Source organism: Camarhynchus parvulus, chromosome 6, assembly GCF_901933205.1.
Source record: "Camarhynchus parvulus chromosome 6, STF_HiC, whole genome shotgun sequence".
Lineage (NCBI taxonomy): Eukaryota > Metazoa > Chordata > Aves > Passeriformes > Thraupidae > Camarhynchus > Camarhynchus parvulus.
The window spans coordinates 34,079,024-34,099,023 of record NC_044576.1 but is presented as its reverse complement, the minus strand read 5'-3'; the positions used below and the strand labels follow the sequence as shown (position 1 = coordinate 34,099,023).

General features: G+C 46.1%; 1 protein-coding gene across 1 annotated transcript in view; it reads right to left on the bottom strand.

Annotated features, from left to right (window-relative positions):
- MGMT (O-6-methylguanine-DNA methyltransferase) overlaps positions 1-20,000 on the bottom strand; it is a 140,959-nt gene that overhangs the window by 24,016 nt on the left and 96,943 nt on the right. The window contains exon 4 of the mRNA XM_030951420.1: positions 8,482-8,639. Coding sequence (XP_030807280.1) covers positions 8,482-8,639 — 158 coding nt within the window. The remainder of the gene's footprint in view (positions 1-8,481; positions 8,640-20,000) is intronic.

Genomic DNA, 20,000 nt, shown 5'->3' with positions numbered 1-20,000 from the left:
TGATAATATTCCAAAAATTTGGAATAATAAGATCCACACACCTCTGCAGCTGTTTCAGAGTCTTGAATATTGAATATCCTCAAATTCTCTGAGAACAAGTGAAAATATTGCCATTGCACAGGTGAGCACTGGCTGTGGACCTTCAACCTACTTTTACCTAAAAAACCCTATTTATAAAATGCTCCTTCATTCTAATTATGGCCTGCCTGTAATAATGTTAAGAACACTGGCAAGAAAGGATTGTCCTCCTGGAAATACGATTATTTTTTTAAAAGTTAAATTTTAAAATAAATAAATTAAAATTCATTTTTTAAAATAAATTATCCTTTCATTGCTTTCCCCATGACAGGACAGACACACTGCTCCCTCCATCCTTAGGCTCTTCCAAGGTCACAGCAGTGATGGACACCCTGAAAGGCTCCACCAAAACCCCATCAACATCTGCAATCAGTGCTGCCAAAAAGGAAATTTGCACCTAAGAGGGCCTGAATTGTCCTAAACGGGCCACATCTGGCAGACAATTTACCCTATGAACTTCAATAAAAGCATTTAAGGTACACTTAAAACCACACAGGCTTCCACTGGAAATTATGGGAATTTTGGTCTGAATTCAACAGGAATTAGGTCAGGAATTTTGCAGATATTTCTGTTCAGAATGCATTTGTATTGATTTTTTTTTGTTTAGTTTTGTTTTTAAATACATATAGTTGATAGAAAGCAATGGGCCAACTGGGCTGGAAAAAGAATTAGATGTATAAAAGTAACTGGGCTATTTTGGGGTTTTGTTGTTTCCATTTTTGAAGGTTGGAGAGGATTGATTTCTGTTTGCAGAAAATTGTAGGAAAGTATTGGATTGTAAAAATCCATTAAATGTCTCACAAAACAGTGACTTTCTGCTTATCAAAACTCCTCTCACATGAAATGGTAATAAAAGAAGATGCCAGTCTCTGGAATTTGAATTTTGAGTTGGCAGACAGGAATAGGAAAGCTTGTCAGCTCTCTGCACTTGAATCTGCCATGTCCAGATATGTGAAGTATGAACGTTTCCGAGCAGATTATTTCATATTTAACACTTTCTAAAAGCCTAAATAGAAATGTATTTGCATGTCTGATGAAGCTGCAGGGTTGAGAAAGGGAAAATCAGAAACATTTATCAACCTTTTTTCCCCTTAATGAATTGAACCTCTAGTACCAAATTAAGAGAATCTCACAAATTGCTGCAAAAATCAGTGGTGAAAATGACAATTTGTGTTTGCCTGGGAAAGGGCAAGTCCTGCCTTCTCAGCAAGTGAACAGAGCAGCTCAAGACTGCAAAATATAAATACAGAATCCCATGAGCTGGGTTGGAAGGGATCTCAAAGCTCATTTAGTGCCACACAGGGACACCTTCCCCTGCCCCAGGGTGCTCCAACCTGGCCTTGGGCACTGCCAGCGATCCAGGGCAGCCACAGCAAACCTGGGAATTCCATCCCAGCCCCTCCCCACCCTCCCAGGGAACAATTCCTGCCCAATCTCCCACCTATCCATGTCTATAGTTGATACAACCTGCTGGGTTCCCACTTTCCTAGAGAAAAATTGAATTTTCCATTTTTACTGGAAATAAGGGAACCATGAGGAGCTAATACTGGAACTCCTGGTCTCCCTGTTGGCTGCATTTGCTGCTTTTCCTATTAAGGATGCTTATGCTTTAACCATAAATATGTATCTACATCTTACAGATCTATATCTATATCTACAGCTACCTATATCTATATCTATATCTATATAATCTATATCTATATAATCTATATCTATATAATCTATATCTAATCTATATCTATATATATCTATATCTATATCTATATCTATATCTATATCTATATAATCTATATATCTATGTCTGTATTATGTATATCTAATCTATATATCTATGTCTATGTCTGTATATATCTATATCTATATCTATATCTATATCTATATCTATATCTATCTCTATCAGCTATATCTACATCAATATCTCTAAAATAAAGGAAGGAAGTCCCAGGGACTGCTCCTTGAAGCAAAATCTGATCATAAGTCTCAACTTAATGACACCTGAGCACAAAGGTCACCACAGGACTGACTAAATACACTGAACCTGAACACGTGCACGCCTGAAACATGAAAATATGTATTTACAAAAGTTGCAGACCGTTTATCCACAAACTGGCACCTGAAGATTCAAATCTTCCAGCTCTACTTGACAAAATCTCAACCAAGTCCATGATTCTTGTAACATTTTTTACTGTAGTTTAAAGGAAAAGAGATCTGTAATTCATTTTAGTAATGTAAATGCTTTTCTTACTGAAAGAATTTTTATATACTCAAAGTCCATGGATAAATTGTATGTGGAAAAAAATTTACTCTCAGGATACCATAATTAGGGTGAGCAGCACAGCCCCTGAAATCCCTTTTAAATGTAAGCATCAGGGGATGTTGAATTTGTCATCTCAGAAGCAGACAAATTAACAGCCCCACAATCTTGTGATTTAAATATTCTGTCCAGAAAAAGAATAAAAAAAAATACTCTGGCCTTTGCTGAGTCACAATCAGAAAATACAGAAAAATTTACTTTCCTAATTTGCTGCAAGCTGGGAGTTCTTTTATAGTTTAGAAAGTGCAAAACGAGCAAGAGAGAGGTGCTAGTGCTGTTCCTGGAAGGGTGCAGAGCACTCAGGATGTGTCATGGCAGGGTTTTCTCCATGGCAGCTTCCAGGGGGGACATCCCACAGCCCAGGGGTGACTCCAGCTCCACGGGGGTGACACAAAGTGAGCAGGTTCCTCCTGCCAGGGCTGGCATTTCCCCGTGCTCCCAGCAGCCCTGGGCAGTGGCAGTGCCTGCAGGAGCAGGAAATCACAGGGTAATTATTGATGACAGGCCTGCCCACGTCAGCCGGGCGCGAGAATGGAGCTGCTCCCAGCTCCTTTGAAGGCTCCCATTATGCATGAGGTGCTTCATCAATATCCCCTCTTGGATGAATAACCTACACCACGCACGGGGGATTTCAGCTGCACGGCTCTCCTCCCTGCTCCCCCTCCTCAGCTGCTCCTCCTGGGCCCTTCTGCACAGCTGGGCTCTGCCTTTGCCTTGGAATGTGCCAGAATCATGGAATGCTTTGGGCTGGAAGGGACCTTGGAGTCCATCATGTTCCTGACACCTTCCACTGTCCCAGGCTGCTTCAGCCAGGGATCCAGGGACAGCCCCAGCTGCTCTGGGCACCCTGTGCCAGGGCCTGCCCACCCTGCCAGGGAACAATTCCTGCCCAAAACCCAACGTAAACTGACCCTCCTTCAGTTTAAAACCATCAATGCCCCTAATGCCACCTCCAGACTTCCCAGCCTGACACAGGAATTCACAGCTCAGGCAGGAACAGGAGGACTGAGCTGGACTGAGGGAAGAGCTCAGCTTTGCTCCGGGTCTGCACCCTCAGGACAAGGAGAGGATGGAGGAATGCACCCTCAGGAATGCAAAGGGCTCATCCAGTGAGGACAGGCAAGGAGCAGAACCCCGGGGCTGCTGCTCGTCACAGGGCGAAGGAAAACTCTGCTGTGTCTCCAATTTCCTCTGTCCTGTGCTCTAATGAGCCATCTGGTCTGCAAACACACAGCACAGTGAGCCCTGTGCCACCCTGTGCCACTGCAAACACACAGCACAACCCTGTGCCCCCTGTGCCACCCTGTGCCATTGCAAACACACAGCACAGTGACCCTGTGCCATCCCTGTGCCACCCTGTGCCACTGCAAACACACAGCACAGCCACCCTGTGCCATCCCTGTGCCACCCTGTGCCACTGCAAACACACAGCACAGTGAGCCCTGTGCCACCCTGTGCCACTGCAAACACACAGCACAGTGAGCCCCACCCCTGTGCCATCCCTGTGCCACTGCAAACACACAGCACAGTGAGCCCTGTGCCATCCCTGTGCCATTGCAAACACACAGCACAGCCACCCTGTGCCATCCCTGTGCCACCCTGTGCCACTGCAAACACACAGCACAGCCACCCTGTGCCATCTCTGTGCCATCCTGTGCCACTGCAAACACACAGCACAGTGAGCCCTGTGCCACCCTGTGCCACTGCAAACACACAGCACAGCCACCCTGTGCCACCCTGTGCCATTGCACACACACAGCACAGCCACCCTGTGCCATCTCTGTGCCATCCTGTGCCACTGCAAACACACAGCACAGCCACCCTGTGCCACCCTGTGCCACTGCAAACACACAGCACAGCCACCCTGTGCTATCCCTGTGCCACCCTGTGCCACTGCAAACACACAGCACAACCACCCTGTGCCATCCCTGTGCCATTGCAAACACACAGCACAGCCACCCCTGTGCCATCCCTGTGCCACCCTGTGCCACTGCAAACACACAGCACAACCACCCTGTGCCATCCCTGTGCCACTGCAAACACACAGCACAGTGAGCCCTGTGCCATCCCTGTGCCACCCTGTGCCACTGCAAACACACAGCACAGCCACCCTGTGCCATCCCTGTGCCACTGCAAACACACAGCACAGTGAGCCCTGTGCCATCCCTGTGCCACCCTGTGCCATTGCAAACACACAGCACAGCCACCCTGTGCCATCCCTGTGCCATTGCAAACACACAACACAGCCACCCTGTGCCACCCTGTGCCACCCTGTGCCACTGCAAACACACAGCACAGTGAGCCCTGTGCCATCCCTGTGCCACTGCAAACACACAGCACAGTGAGCCCTGTGCCACCCTGTGCCACCCTGTGCCACTGCAAACACACAGCACAGTGAGCCCTGTGCCATCCCTGTGCCACTGCAAACACACAGCACAGCCACCCTGTGCCATCCCTGTGCCACCCTGTGCCATTGGAAACACACAGCACAGCCACCCCTGTGCCATCTCTGTGCCACCCTGTGCCACTGCAGCCACCCCACTCCACAGCACCACAAAGGGAGGACAGAAAATTCAGGAGTGGCCAAATCAGCGTCACCTTCCCTGTGTCCCAGCCCTCAAAACAACAACAGTCCAATTTTCTTCTTTATACAGAAAGGGAGCTAATGACCAGGCTCCATTAAGAGCAATTAATCATTTCCCATTAGGAATGTGCAGGGGTTTGTCTGAGATGCCCCACTCAGAGCAGTGGGGGAAGCTGACTTTGGCTCAGTGAAATTCCACACTGAATGCTGGCCATGACACAGGTTGTTGAAATTATGTGCCACATTTTCAGTTATGTTTAAAAATAAATATATTGGCTGCATATAAGCTGGAGAGCCAGTAAGGGGAGGATTCCTGGAGGTGTTGGGAAACCCAACTTTTCCCTCTCCACAAATCCCTGACAGGGAGTCAGCTGGGGGTCAGGCTCTGCTCCCAGGGAACAAGGGACAGGATTGGGGGAAATGGCCTCAATCTGCACCAGGCAGGTTTAGATTGAAGATTAGGGAAAATTTCCTCATGGAAAAGCTGTCCAGCCCTGGCACAGTCTGTCCAGGGCAGTGGCGGAGTCACCATCCCTGAAAATACTCAAAAACCACGTGGATGTGGCACTTGGGGACATGGATTGGTGGTGAGCATGGTGCTGGGGCTGGGAAGGCTTGGGCTGGATGATCTTAAAGGTCTTTTCCAACCCTAGGTTCTGCGATTCCATGACTCTCCTGCCTGCCTCAAGACTGATTCCACCTTTGCCAATGCTATGTTACAAGAGGAATGGTTGATTTTGTATTTTAAACACATTTCCCCTGTTTAACAGTCATTTGGAAAATTAAAGGCACTTTGGAAAAATTTAAGATACAGGAGAAGCCACTGAAACAGCAGATGCTGGATTTTTATAGAATTTCTTTAATATAAGGCAGATCATTTCTACTTTCTGAATCTGCAAATCTCTCTGCTTTTGTTAGGTCAGAGTTGATTGTCACGATTTTTCTCTCCACCAGGAATGATGTCCTCAGAGCTGGCACAAAAGCAGCTGCAGAAAACTGACCATGAATTGAGAAGTGTTTCATCCCAAAAGCACTTTACACATTTCTTTTGTTAGAAGAGAAACCTTTTGAATGTGGTTTTTTTTGGCATAACCAAAACCTTCTGGTCCCCAGATAAAGTCAGTGCAGAAAGATAAAATAAAATTTGATGTAAGCACTGATTAGGAAGAAATTATGCACCAGTCAGTCCTGATTACAAAAGCACTTGAGGATGGAGTTTGAATCCTCTCTCAAAGAGCAATACTGTACGTGGTCACATTTACAGGGAAGGGGGGAAAAGGGCCAAAGGTTTTGATGAGCATGGAAACACAGAATTCCAGCCTGGTTTGGGTTGGAGGGACCTGAAAGCTCAACCAGTGCCACCCCTGCCATGGGCAGGGACACCTTCCACTGCCCCAGCCTGCTCAGGGGCCCTGGTGCTGAGCAGAAATGTAAGAAAATCAGTGATGAGAAAAAGCCTTTCTGGCTTTGGATCCTCAGCTCTCACTGATGTTTGTTCTGCATTTTTCAGTGCCTGGAGAAACGAGCAGGCACTTTCAAATGTAAATGTGTAAAAGCAAATAAATACCAAATTCCTAATTTAGAAAGACTGCAGTTCTGATGGGCAGATAAACTGAAGTGCAATCCATCAGAATTTGATTTTTACATCACCTTTCTCCTAAATAACTTTTAAAACCAGTTCCTTCCAATTTTTCACATCTATTTCCACATTCCTTCCAACGTAATTTTTCTCAGTTTTATGAAAGTATTAGTAGGAGAAAGTGACAGAAGAACAGAAATGCTCTCACATCGTTGTGATTTGAGCCAATTAATTCCTCATTAATGTTTCCATGATGTAGGATCCTTCCCCCAATAAAACACAAACACACAGACCTGGGCCAGGCCAGGAGCAAATGAGGGAGATAAATTAAAAAAACCTGGATGTGCACATGCTGAAATGAGAGCCCTGCCCTGCAGCCCAGCTGGGCACACCCAAACCCCCCAGCACAGTGGGCAGTGGCACCCCAGTGCCACCCTCACAAGGCTGCAGGGACCCTCAGGTGATGCTCACAGCCACGTCCCAGCCCTGCACAGCTCCTGAGCTTGGATATGCTGAAGAACTTTCCGTCCTTTGCTCACAAATCCAAGGGTGCTGATTGTTTCCCTCAGGAAGCTTCCTGCTAACAAATACCTGTATTTTTACTCTTTTAGAAGTTCTTCAGTGCCTTATAAAGCATTAAATTTTACAAACAAAACATTAAAAATATATAAATAAAACTTTTTTTTCCTTTTCATTTGTTTTCCTAAATGGGCTCCTCAATTCTTTTTGGCTTTGTGGATGAGATTCCTCGGTGTAAGCACTGCTGGCCTTCAGCTGCTGGTTTGGGGTTCAGCCCTGAGAGGTTTAAGAGGAAGGTTGTGCCCTTGGGATGGACCAAAGTTTTCTACAAATTCAAATCCACTTTTCCAATCACTGAGGTTGGAAAATCCTCCTCAGACCATGAATTCCAGTTCCCCAGCACTGCCAAGGCCACCCATGTCCCCAAGTGCCACATCCAAAGGCTCTTCCATGCCCCCAGGGATGGGGACTCCAGCACTGCCCAGGGCAGCTGTGGCAGGGCTGGACAAACTTTTCCAGGCAGAAATTCTCCCAAATCTCCAAGCTAAATCTCTGCTGATGCCATGTGAGGCCATTTCCACTCTTCCTATCCCTTGTTCCCTGGGAGCAGAGCCAGACCTGGCTGTCCCCTCCTGTCAGGGAGCTATAGAGAGTGATGTCAAAGCCTCAGCCCCCTCTTGGTGGCCAAAAGCTGCTTTAGGTAGCCACAGCTCACAGAGCAGCTCACAGCCCTTCAGGTGTGTTCATAACCCAATCCAACCCTTTCAGCTGAACCATGTCACTTTACAGGGCAAGGATGGGGAGATGGGAGCCACTGGCTGTTGGCAGAGGGCAGGGAGGGCGGCACTCACCTCTCTGGAGCCACAGCTCACAGAGCCACAGCTCACAGAGCAGCTCACAGCCCTTCAGGTGTGCTCACAGCCCAACCTTTCAGCTGAACCACGTCACTTTATAGAGCAAGGATGGGGAGATGGGAGCCACTGGCTGCTGGCAGAGGGCAGGGGGGGTGGTGTCACAGACACCTTTTATGAAAAATCCTTTCCTTAGGATTTTTCCTCCTGAGAAGCTGAGAGGCCTCAGGAACAAAATGTAAACATTGATTATCTGCTGCTGTGGAATGCAACAGGTGCATCTGTGATTGGTCTCATGTGGTTGTTCCTAATTCATGGCCAATCAGAGTCCAGCTGTCTCGGACAGAGAGCCGAGCCACAAGCCTTTGTTATCATTCTTTGTTATTCTATTCTTAGCCAGCCTTCTGATTAAATCCTTTCTTCTATTCTTTCAGTATAGTTTTAATGTAATATATATCATAAAATAATAAATCAGCCTTCTGAACCATGGAGTCAGATCCTCGTCTCCTCCCTCATGCTGGGACCCCTGTGAGCACAGTCACAGGGTGGCACTGACCTCTCTGGAGCAGGGGGTGGTGGAAGGCTGGCACGGGCAGGGTGCCTGTGCTGGCTGGCTCACAGAAGTAGGCTCGCAGCCAGGCTGTGCACTGCTGCAGGGGCTCCGGCATCTCCTCGGCGCCCTCGCACACCTCGCATGCCACCGAGGGCTCTGCCCTGCTGAGACACAGAGAAAGGCAAGGTTACACTGGTAACAATGACAAAACCAGGCTGGACAGGGCTCTGAACAACCTTGAGTGGAACAACACGGGCTTGAAGGTCCCTTCCAAGCCAAACAACTCTGTGATGCTGTGATAAAGCCGAGTATTCACACTCTCTGTATCAGCAAAATAAAAACCTCTCAACATTGAATCTGGAGCCAGGCCTTTTATCTTCTCAGAGAAAAGAGAAGGCATTCCTCAGAGCAGCAACAAAACCTCACCCTCATCACCCCTACAAACGCAGAAGAGTGTTGTGAACACCTGTAAGAAAGCCCAGGTACAAGGGAACAGCCATGTCAGGGAGCAGGAACACCCCCCAAGCCAGGTGGGTGACACATCCTTGTGCTTCCAGGAGGGATGGAGGTGAGGCTCCTCCTCCGTGTCCCCTGGGGGTGCAGTCCCTTGTCCCCAGGCCATCCCTGGGGAAGGAGGGAAGGAAGCAGCTCTGCCTTCCTCCAGCGCCCTGGCAGGTCTCTGCTTCCCTCCCCTGATTCAATTGGAAGGAAGCAATTGAGAATTCATTTGATTTTCAGTGGCAGCTCGTGCTTGCAGGGGCTGAGGAGCAAAGTGAGCCAACAGAAAGCACCTGTAAACAAAAATGGGCTTCTTCCCTTGCTCCTTTTTCTTTTTTCTTTCCCACTGGAAGAGCAAGGTGTGGATGAGAGCAGTGAAAAAGGGACCCCTGGATTTGCACATATCCAGCTCTGTTTTCCAAGCTGGATGTTTCCAGGGGTGCACAGCAGTGCTGGGAAGGGAGTGATGGTGCTTCCTGGTGCTTCCCAAGGCTGGGGTGGGGTGAGAGGACTCACAGAGACCTGTGTGAGGACAGCAGGAAACACACAGTGCATCCATGGGAAATGATGGAGAAAACAACACCCAGGGTGATGGAACAGCAACCCCTGCCAGCAACCTTTTCAAATACAGAACCCTCACCACCACCACCCCCCAGAAGTTTCCTGATTCTTGCAGCTTTTTCTCCCAGCTGGAAACAAAGCCAGAGCCAGAAGTTCCTCAGTGCTAGACCTCAACAGCAGAGTCTTCTGGTTTTCCCTGGAAGTCCCAAAATTCCTGAAATAATTCCCAAAATAACCCCCAAGATGCCCAAAATGATCCCTGAAATTCCCCCAAAAAATCCCCCAAATTCCCCAAATAATTCCCAAAATTAAAAAAAAAATCCCAGAATTCCCAAAATAATTCCCAAAATAATCCCTGAAAGTCCCAAAATTACAAAAAATAATCCCTGAAATTCCCCAAAAAATCCACAAAAATTCCCAAAAAACCCCCAAATCCCCCAAAATAATACCTGAAATTGCCAAACAAATCCAGTTTGGTAGGATTTAAGTGCAATTTTATTTCTCTTTCCATTTATTTATCAAATTGATGCTTTTGACTTTCCTTTATGTATGTGAAGTAGGATCAAGTTGCTTTTAAAACCTGGTGTCTGCTTTATGCTGTTTTTCTGATTAATAATATCTCTGCTTAAAGAAAAAGGTTGAGAATCCATGCACAAACTTTTGTGCACAAATCCCCATGGCATGGACTTCAAACCAAGCTCCCAGCACCACGGATAATCCATTATTTCACACAGGTACAACACAGCAGAATGTGGCTCCGTTTTACTATGAATTGTTAGCACTGCAACAAAATAAGAATGAGAGAATATAATAGCAACAACTCCTCTGAAACCTGGCACAGAAGTGGGGAGACTTTTCTGCTCCATTTATCCAGAGGAGCACCAAGAGTGCTCAAAGCTCCTTATGTTTTTCACATCATCCTGTTTCTCATTCTTGGGAGTCTGGAAATCATTTGGGCTGTAACGTCACCAATAAAACAGAAAAACTCCCAACTCCCCACAGCTCTGGGAGCAGCAGCTCTGGGCTCTGTGAGGACCAGCCCAAGGGCACCCAACCAGCATCAGTCACCCCCAAAACAAGTGGGGAGCAGCCAGGGAGACTCTGGGAGCACCTCCAGGGGCTGAAGGGGCTCCAGGAGAGCTGGAGAGGGACTGGGGACAAGGATGGAGGGACAGCACACAGGGAATGGCTCCCAGTGCCAGAGGGCAGGGCTGGATGGGAGATTGGGAATTGGGAATTGTTCCCTGGCAGGGTGGGCAGCCCTGGCACAGGTGCCCAGAGCAGCTGGGGCTGCCCCTGGATCCCTGGCAGTGCCCAAGGCCAGGCTGGACACTGGGGCTGGGAGCACCTGGGACAGTGGGAGGTGTCCCTGCCATGGCAGGGGTGGCACTGGGGGGGATTTGGGGTTCCATTCCAAGCCAAACCATCACACACACATTCCTCATTTCTCCAGGTGCTCCTTGGCAGGAGTGTTTGGAGAGAATTTATTTTAAATTTTCTTTTTAATTGCTGCTTTTAATCGCTGTGCCCTGCCACCGCTGAACATCTCCAGATGTTTTTGGTGGGGCCATTCTCCCAGCAATTCAACACCAGAGGCTTTCCCAACACCTGCCACCTCCACGGCCACCCCCACCTTGGCCAGGAAAGGGAAGGCTCTGCAAGGCAGGAATGAATTTGCTCTCCAGGAATGCACTGAGCTCTTTTCCTGCAGGACACACACTCCACGTGCCAGCACACACAGCCAGAGCTTCAAACTGGCAGGGAGTTGAAAAAAGAGAGGAAAACCTTCACATTAATTTTGCTTGGCTGGAGATGGCAACAGCTATTCCTGGGAATTTGACAGCTTTAATAAAGAAAAAGAAGGCACATAACTCATGCATGGGTGTCTCCTGCTGGCCCTCCTCCCCTCCCTGCCCTTCCCTCCTCCCCTTTCCCTCTCCAAACTTGCATAGCACAACTTCCACAAACTACCTCGGCATTAAATATCCCCCTGAAAGCACCAGCTGCCTTTTAAAGGATTTTCTCAGGCTTCAAAGCCTTAAGTACCTTTCAAAGAGCAGAGTCCAAGTGCTCTGAAAACATTGGTAAGAAGAGCAGAGGAGTTACATCATGGGAAATTCCCCCCTGGAAGGAAATCCCCCTGCTCAGTGTCGGATTTCTTGGAAGGTTTCTCAACTCCCTACTCCAGGCACGGATCTTTGAGCTCCTCTGAGTCAAGATGGACAGGACCAAGTTGAAATTTAGAGAAAAACACACACCTGAGAGTCATATGAACTACCTGGGCCTGAACTTTGGGAATGAAGAAGAAAAAAAGGGCCTTTCTTGATGTCCTGCCCTGGGTGACCCCCAAGGAAAGGATCACAGAGGCGCCAGCAGCACACAGGGGGTGGCCAAAGTGGCCTTCCACTGTTTTGTCTATGGAGAGTTTAAGTCTTAAACTTGTGATCAACAAGATGCAATTTTGCTTCTATACAGGAAAATAATGTGTGTTCCTTGAAAAATAAAAAACCCCAAACCCTAAACAAAACGTGTAAGAAATCTGACTGCTTTGTTTTCACCCTGGAGAATATTTTTTATTTTTGCTTAAAAAGTACCTTTTTTTTTTTTTTGCAGTGGGGCTGAGAAACATTTATTTAAATCACATTAATATTATTTAAATCACTTCCATGTTCATCAGAGTGTGTCACTGCACTTGTTTTCACTCCTGAATTATGCTGGGTGCTGTCTGCCATCCCAAAAAATTCAAAGTGGAGAGTTTTGTATTTTTACCTGGTCAACAACCAATAGCTGCTGTTGGGGTTTAGTGTGCATTTTAAATTTATTTTATTTTATTTTATTTTTTTTTATTTTATTTTTTTTATTTATTTTATTTTATTTTGTTTTATTTTATTTTATTATTTTACTTTAAATTTATTTTATTTTTTGACCAGAAGTTTTTTGTTTGCAGCAATGTGGTGCCCTCTAATACATCAGCAGTGTCACATGTCTGTCACATGTCTGCCCTAACTTTTTGGGGATATTTGGGGTAAACGGATATTCAGCTCCACACGACCAACATGGCTTTAAAATGGGATGCTTCATTACGCTACAAATTCCCCATCAGAAATAAAAGCTCGTTTTAAGCTACCTAAAGACATCTAGAAAGAAATGTGTATTTTGCCCAGTTGGATGTGTCTCACAAAGAGCCTTTGTCCAGGCCAGGCACCCAGTGCTGCTGCTGCACATCTCCAGCCTGTGGTGGTGATGTCCAAGAGAGCCCCAGACCAACCCCAACGTGGGAATCCACCCCAGGATCAGGGTTTTCACACCCCACAGCTGTTCCACACCATTCCCCCTGCAATCCTGCCCATTCCTTTCCATTCCAGCCCTTCCCAGAGCCTGCCCAAGCTGGGGAGGCAGCAGGCTCCTGCATCCACACCGCTGAGAGGAGCCTTCCCAAAGCTGCATCCCAGCCCTCCCGTGCCTCCTCACCTTTGCATGGCATGAGAGGAAGGAAAAGCTGCTTCTGGAAAAGGGGAGGAAAGCAGCAGCACCTGTTTCAGTTTAACAGGCTCCTTCCAAAGCCACTGCCAAGAACTGGAAGTTTCTAAGGCACGTCCAAAATAAACATGTAAGCAGCGGATTGGCTTCGGGATCATCCCAAATAGCTGAGCCATGATGGAAACCAGGGAAATGCTGGGAGAAGCCATGTCCTGAAGTGGCAGGATGCTCATTATTTATTTCCGAGCTGCTTTTTGCCTCAGTCCTCCAGAAACTTAAAAGAAACAAGGTGGACCTTAAGCTGTGCTGAAAAGAAGGGGATGTAACACAACTCTGCTGGCACATTCCCTGGGGGAAGGCCAGGAGCTGGCAGCTTCCTTAGCACAAATAAATACCAGGAGAATGTCCTAGCAGCTCCCATAACTTATTTGTAAAATAGATGTTTGTTTATAAAATATTTGTGTATTTTAAATACAATTGATTGGTTGAATGTAACATCCAAAATCCCAATTCCACTGCCTGTAGCCACCCACACACACCTGAGTGTTTTATCCCTGGAAAACCACCTCACCTTTCAGTGGTTTGCCTAAGGAGAAGTTTAGAAACTGAGCCAAATTTACTTCAATTTTTAAATTTTCAATTTCTTTTTTATTTAAGACAGAAATGAAAAAACTCCTCAACTAAAAAATGACTGCAACTCCTCCTAGCCTGGAGTCAACAAAGTGCCATTGATAATGTGGGGAGACTCAGATTCCATTATTAATTCTAAATTTTTAAATTTTAATTTTTTTGTAATGTTTCATAATTTAAAATTTTGTAATTTTGTAATTTTATCTTTTTTTTTTTGGTGCGTTTTTTTTTGTGTTTTTCTTCCCCAGTGGTGTGAAAAGCCTGGTGACTGTTGGTACAGAGCTCCATGAGTGTCATTTGTATAGATAATTCTTAATATTTATGTAAGTTTTATATATGTATCCCTATAGATATATAGATATATATCTATATAGATATGTAAAATAGTAAATAACAGAGCTCCTAAACCTGAGTAAATTTTTACCTTTGCAGGAGAAGTCACTGTTGATCCTCTAGCACCTGAATGGTAACTCTTGCCAAAAATACATAGGAGAGACCAGAATAATTTTAAAATTATTTGTTTTTAAATGGCATTTTTTGTTTGATCAGCAAATGACTGAACACAAGTTGTCACATAACTATCACACACCTGAATTCATAACAGAAAAAAGTTGCACTATCTGAAAACGGATGGTTGTCCTTTTCTTACAATTACATAGATCTGTGCTTATCTTACCAAACTGATTTTCTTTTAGAGAAATAGCTGCTGTGTTACCTTTCAAATGGAAGGATCAGGGATGATTAGCACACAAAAATTAACATTGAAATGGGACATAGTGAGGCAGCATTATTTGTTCCACAACAACACAGAGTGAGTCAACATTTTTACTGGAGCCTTCATTGTGAAATTAACTAAAAATGTATTTTATCCGCACCTAAATGTCATTTAAGCAGCCTTTCTTTGATAGATGAAGGCTAAAGCCACCCCAAAACTGCAGCTGAATTATCTGGTCTCTAATGACTCCAAACCGATTACGGGATGCAGAGCAATCTCGTTAAATTTTATTCCAAAGCTTACTACACTGGTGTTTTCTCTTATTTTTCTATCAACGAAGCCCAGGAGGTTTCAGGACAATTCATTATGTATGAGACCCAACTTACAGTGCTTGACTGTTGATTAATAGCAAAGTTTGCTGGGTGTACATTTGCAGCATTAGATGCATACAATATGCTAACTTATTCTTCCACCCAAGCTAATTATTTACCAAAATGACTACTTGAGACTACAATTTATTAAATGCATGCATCCAGTCTTGATTTGGCCCCAAAAGACAGCTGGGAATGAAGATCTTTTACTTGATGTGACAACTTCTGGAAACAGTGTTATTAATATTGTAAATGTGGCAAATAAAGAGTTCAAATAGCCGGGTGGCTCTGCTGCATTTCTTCCCCACAACTGCACCAACGAACAAAGCACCTTTTTAGGTTTAAAATTCATGGCCAAGCACATCCTGACATAGTTTAATTTAGCTGCTTATAAATGAAGTGGCTCTATGATGGGAGGGAGAGATTAAAAAAGGGATGAGAGCAGCAATAAACAGCAATAACCCCCAATTCCTGTCGAACAGCCCTGACACTGCTCCTTTTAAGACCTATTAAGAAAAAATTGATGCATTTAGGGAAGAACACGAGAAATCAGAGCTGAGTCAGACTTAGTCCTTGTCATACAACCTGTGCAATGTTTTCCTTATTCTGTTTTTATCTGTTCTGGAGGATGCAAGTTGTTACAGATCTAACTGGTGAGAAATTCTGCATCCTCTCTTTAACCCTGGGAAAGAAGCACCTGCACAGAGATTTGAGCATCATATACACAATATAAATTCCAAATAAATAATATTACAAGTAAATTATAATTAATCACATGATAATGAACAGATTAAATTATGGATACGCTAAGTAATAAATAAACACACCTCTTGAGTAAATACAAAGATATTCAAATAGTGTCATTTTTTTCCTGACTTTTGCAATTATTGACATTAAATTTGGGGGCCAAACTGGGCTTGCCCAAGCCCATGATCCCTGCAAAGCTGCTCCCTGCTTATTCCCTGCTCCTGGTGTGCACCAGCAAGCAGTTCAAAGGATGGAGTGAGACTCCTGTCTCCACATGCCAAGATAAGGAAAATCAATGTCAATGCCCAAAAGACTCAAGTGATAGCACTGAAGGTCATTAAATGCTACTCACTGCCCTGGACCATTACAGTTCTGATTGGAATCCTATACAGGGAGACACAGATTTCAAACAAGATCCTGCCCTGGGATGTGGCACTGTGAGACCACGGCGGCGACTTCCCGAGAACACCTGAAACGCATCCAAGGAAAACAACGCTCTGTGTGTGCGGGCTTGGCTCCCTTTCCCTGAGCATTTCTTGTGTTTTCACAGCAGCCAATCCCATTGGGAACAAAGATGTCTGTTAAAGCAACAGCCAGGTGGAAGGACAACCACCAGGTTCTGGTTCTTCAACCACCTCAATCTCCTCCTGTGCCTCCCAGTGCCCTTCGTTGCCTGCTCCATGCCACCCTCCTTCCCTCAATCCCAGACTGCTTGGGGCTGGAAGGAACATAAACACAATCTTGTTCCACCCCTGCTATGGACAGGGACACCTTCCCCTGTCCCAGGTGCTCCCAACCCCAGTGTCCAGCCTGGCCTTGGGCACTGCCAGGGATCCAGGGGCAGCCACAGCTGCTCCGTGCCAGGGCCTGATCATCCTCACAGAAGAATTTCTCCCCAATATTCCATCTTCCCTTTGGCAGTTTGAAGCCATTCTCCTTTCCCCCTCACTCCTGTCCACAGTCCTTAGGCCACCTTTAAAGTTCTGCCCTTTTCCCATGCTGGCCACCACCACCCTGCTGACCTCACGTGGTCTGGACCATCTCTGGACTCAGTCTGACCTTACTGCCCTGCTGAAGATTTCCTGCTCCACCTCCACACTGCTCACCCATTCCAGTGCTGCTTTCCTCCTGTTTCCCACCCACAGCTTTTCCAGACTAATTCCTGGTCTCTCCAGATTTCATCCTGCACGTTTGTACCCCATCTGTGTTAGCAGGAATGATCCAGGCCAAGACAACCACAGTCAGCTCTGGTGCTCATCAGCACCGGGAGTTCTGTCAGCTCAGAGACCTTCCCCAGAGAGACCCACTCCCCTCCATCAATGAAACCCTTCAAACACCAACAGCTGGGCCCTACTGAGAGAGCACAAATACCCCTAGTATCAGAGTGACCTCTTCACAAATATTTCCGTTTCAAATCAGCAGGTTTGGCAGCAGAACGACCGGAGAATTTGCCGAAAAGATAAAAAAGCCCATTTTCTGTGCATCTTCTGTGTTGGGAAGGACCACCCTGTTCTAGATTGAGATCGAGCACACCCTGAAGCAGCAACAACCGAGCAGATGCTTCACATTAAATGTTTTAAAGCAGGAAGCAGAACTGGAGCCAAGTTCCAAGCACAGCACACTCTGCCCGAGATGTTCGGCAACATTAAGCATAGGTGATATCATCAGCTCCAGCTTTAATTAGGTTAAAAGAAAGTCAGTTAATTTTAGCACTTACAAGAAATTGTTACAAAACATTTTTTCTTATATAAAAGAAGTCTCCCATCAGACCTGGGAGGTCCGTTTTATCACAGGCAATTAACTGTGTTAGGGCTGGCTGCAGGGGACCCTTAAACCGCACACCGCATTCCCTGCGCCGCGCTGCTGTCCCTGCGGCTTTGGGGGGATTGATCAGCACCCCCAGCCCTCTGCAAGGCTGGTTTTGGGATTGATCACCATCTCCAGCCTTTTACAATGCTGGTTTTGGGGATTCACCACCATCCCCAGCCTTCTACAATACTGCTTTTAGGGATTGATCACCATCCCCAGCCTTCTGCAACACTGGTTTTGGGGATTCCTCACCATCACCATCCCCAGCCCTCTGCAACTCTGGTTTTGGGGATTGATCAGCACCCCCAGCCCTCTGCAATGCTGCTTTTATGGATTGATCACCATCCCCAGCCCTCTGCAACGGCCACAGACCCACCAGCCCTACTCAGCACCCTGCCTCGCAGTGATAACCCAACTGCTAACTGGTATCTGAAGTCAAATTTACATTTTTTGCTACATATCTCAGATAGATAAAATCCCAATTATGCATGGATTTAAAAAAAAAAAATCCACCAAGCCTAAGGGAGTTAAAATACACATTACAACCCTTACAGTGCAAGACCCAGGTCTCTGATCTGGTGCACGGGGACACTGAAGGACAAAAACCTAAGGCTGAATTATTGGAACTGGGCCCTGACTTTGGATGTCCACCTTGACGTGCGTCAGTGCATGAATTCCAGATGACAGTGAGCACCAAGAATTATAATCAACAGCACCTGCAGATCCTCCAGCCTATTAAAATGAATTAAGATACAGATAAATCAGGAACCTCTTAAGAATTCAACTTGCCAGGACGTTTTTCAAAGCGAGTTCCCAGTGCGGGTGTAAAGCCTGTGACCCCTGAGCATCTCCTGCTGAAGTGAGTCCAGAGGCCACAAAGATGCTCCAGGGCTGGAGCCCCTCTGCTCTGGAGCCAGGCTGGGAGAGCTGGGGCTGTTCACCTGGAGAACAGAAGACTCTGGGGACACCTTGGAGCACCTCAGAAAAACTAATATACCCCACTTAAAACAGCATAGTTAATAGAGATCTCCAAAGCCTTTCTGCAGGGCTTTGAGGTTGCTAGCACACACATCAGCAGGATCTCTCCCAAAATGGCATCACCCAGCCAAGAACTGGCTGTGCCTCTTACCAATTTGGCCTCAACCACAAAAATACAACAGTGAGGAGAACAAAGAATAAAGAGCATTTTCCTTCATTTGGATCGAACTGATGTGGAGTTTGCTCTTCCCAACAGTCCACAGTGCCTCGGTCACTCTGGGCAGGAGGCTCTGGCAGGAGGGGCCCTTCTGCAGGTACCAAGAGAGCCCTCCCCTGCCACAGGCCATCCCTGCATCCTCTGCATCCAGGAGGAAAAGCTTTTCTCTCAGGTAACCGAGCAGGACCCAGTAGTGGATTGGAAAGCCAGCAGGGCACATCAATAAAACCAATAAAAATACTGTTTCAAAAAGTGCTGTTATAATTAACTGAAATAAGAGTCTATAAACTGCCACCTCAGAAGGAGCTTGTTAAAGGCTGAGCATAGCAACTGTAATTTAAACATACTCTGCCCTTCATGGACCAGCCTGGCCACAGCATGGCTCTGGCTTCTCCCATCTTCCCACAAATCTCTGGACCCAGGGGGATGGCTCATCGCTGGATCCAGGAGTTTTGGAACTTCCCTGTGCAGAGGTGCTGCCCTGGGGTGCTGAGTTACTGTGACCTTAAAATCACATCTGAACCTCCTTTGCAGAGGAGAAAGTGGGATCAAGGGATTTACAGCCCTGGCACTGCCACATCAGAATCCTGGAATGGTTTGGGTAGGAAGGGATGTTAAAGTTCATCCCATCCCACCCCTGCCATGGCAGGGACACCTCCCACTGTCCCAGGTGCTCCCAGCCCCAGTGTCCAGCCTGGTCTTGGGCACTGCCAGGGATCCAGGGGCAGCCCCAGCTGCTCTGGGCACCTGTGCCAGGGCCTGCCCAGCCTCACAGCCAGGAATTCCTTCCTCACACCTCATCAAAATCCACCTTCCTTCACCTCAAAGCCATTCCCATTCATCCCACCCCCTCTTGTCCTATCTCATTCCTACTCCAAAACTCACTGTGATGGGAGAGCTGGGGACAGACCACCCTGCTAAGACAAGACAGACAAAACTACTTGACATAACTCCATCTGGAATGGGGCAGGAGTGTTTTCCCAGCCTGCTTTCCCTCCTCTCTCTGAAGCAGAGTGCCTGGAGACCGCTGTCCTCTGAGCTTTAGGTGCATCTGCATTACAACCCCATTAGCTTGTGTACTACACTCATTAATAAATAAGCTCCCCACTTAAGTGCCTTTCTTGTAAATTGGTTTGTTCTGTTCCATATAAATAATATAAATTTCTCTTATCAGATGTGGTGGATTTTTTTCTTTACCTATGTAGAGACACTCCAGCAATTTAACCTAAGAAGGAGTTCATGTAATGCTCTTCCTCAGTGTCCCTTGTCACCAGCCTGTATTTACCATGGCAGCTGCAATATGTTAAATAGTTAGCATAGCAAAAAAAATAATGTCTTTAATAACTGGCATAAGTATATTGACCATATGTCAAAAGTAAAAGAAAAAACCCTACTAAATGGATAGTTATTGTAATTGTATTTTAAAACACTGAGGTCATATTTAATTTTGAATCCAAGCTCTTAAAATGCGCTTTCTGGCAAGGACAGAGTAATAAAGCCCTTAACAGTAGGAAAA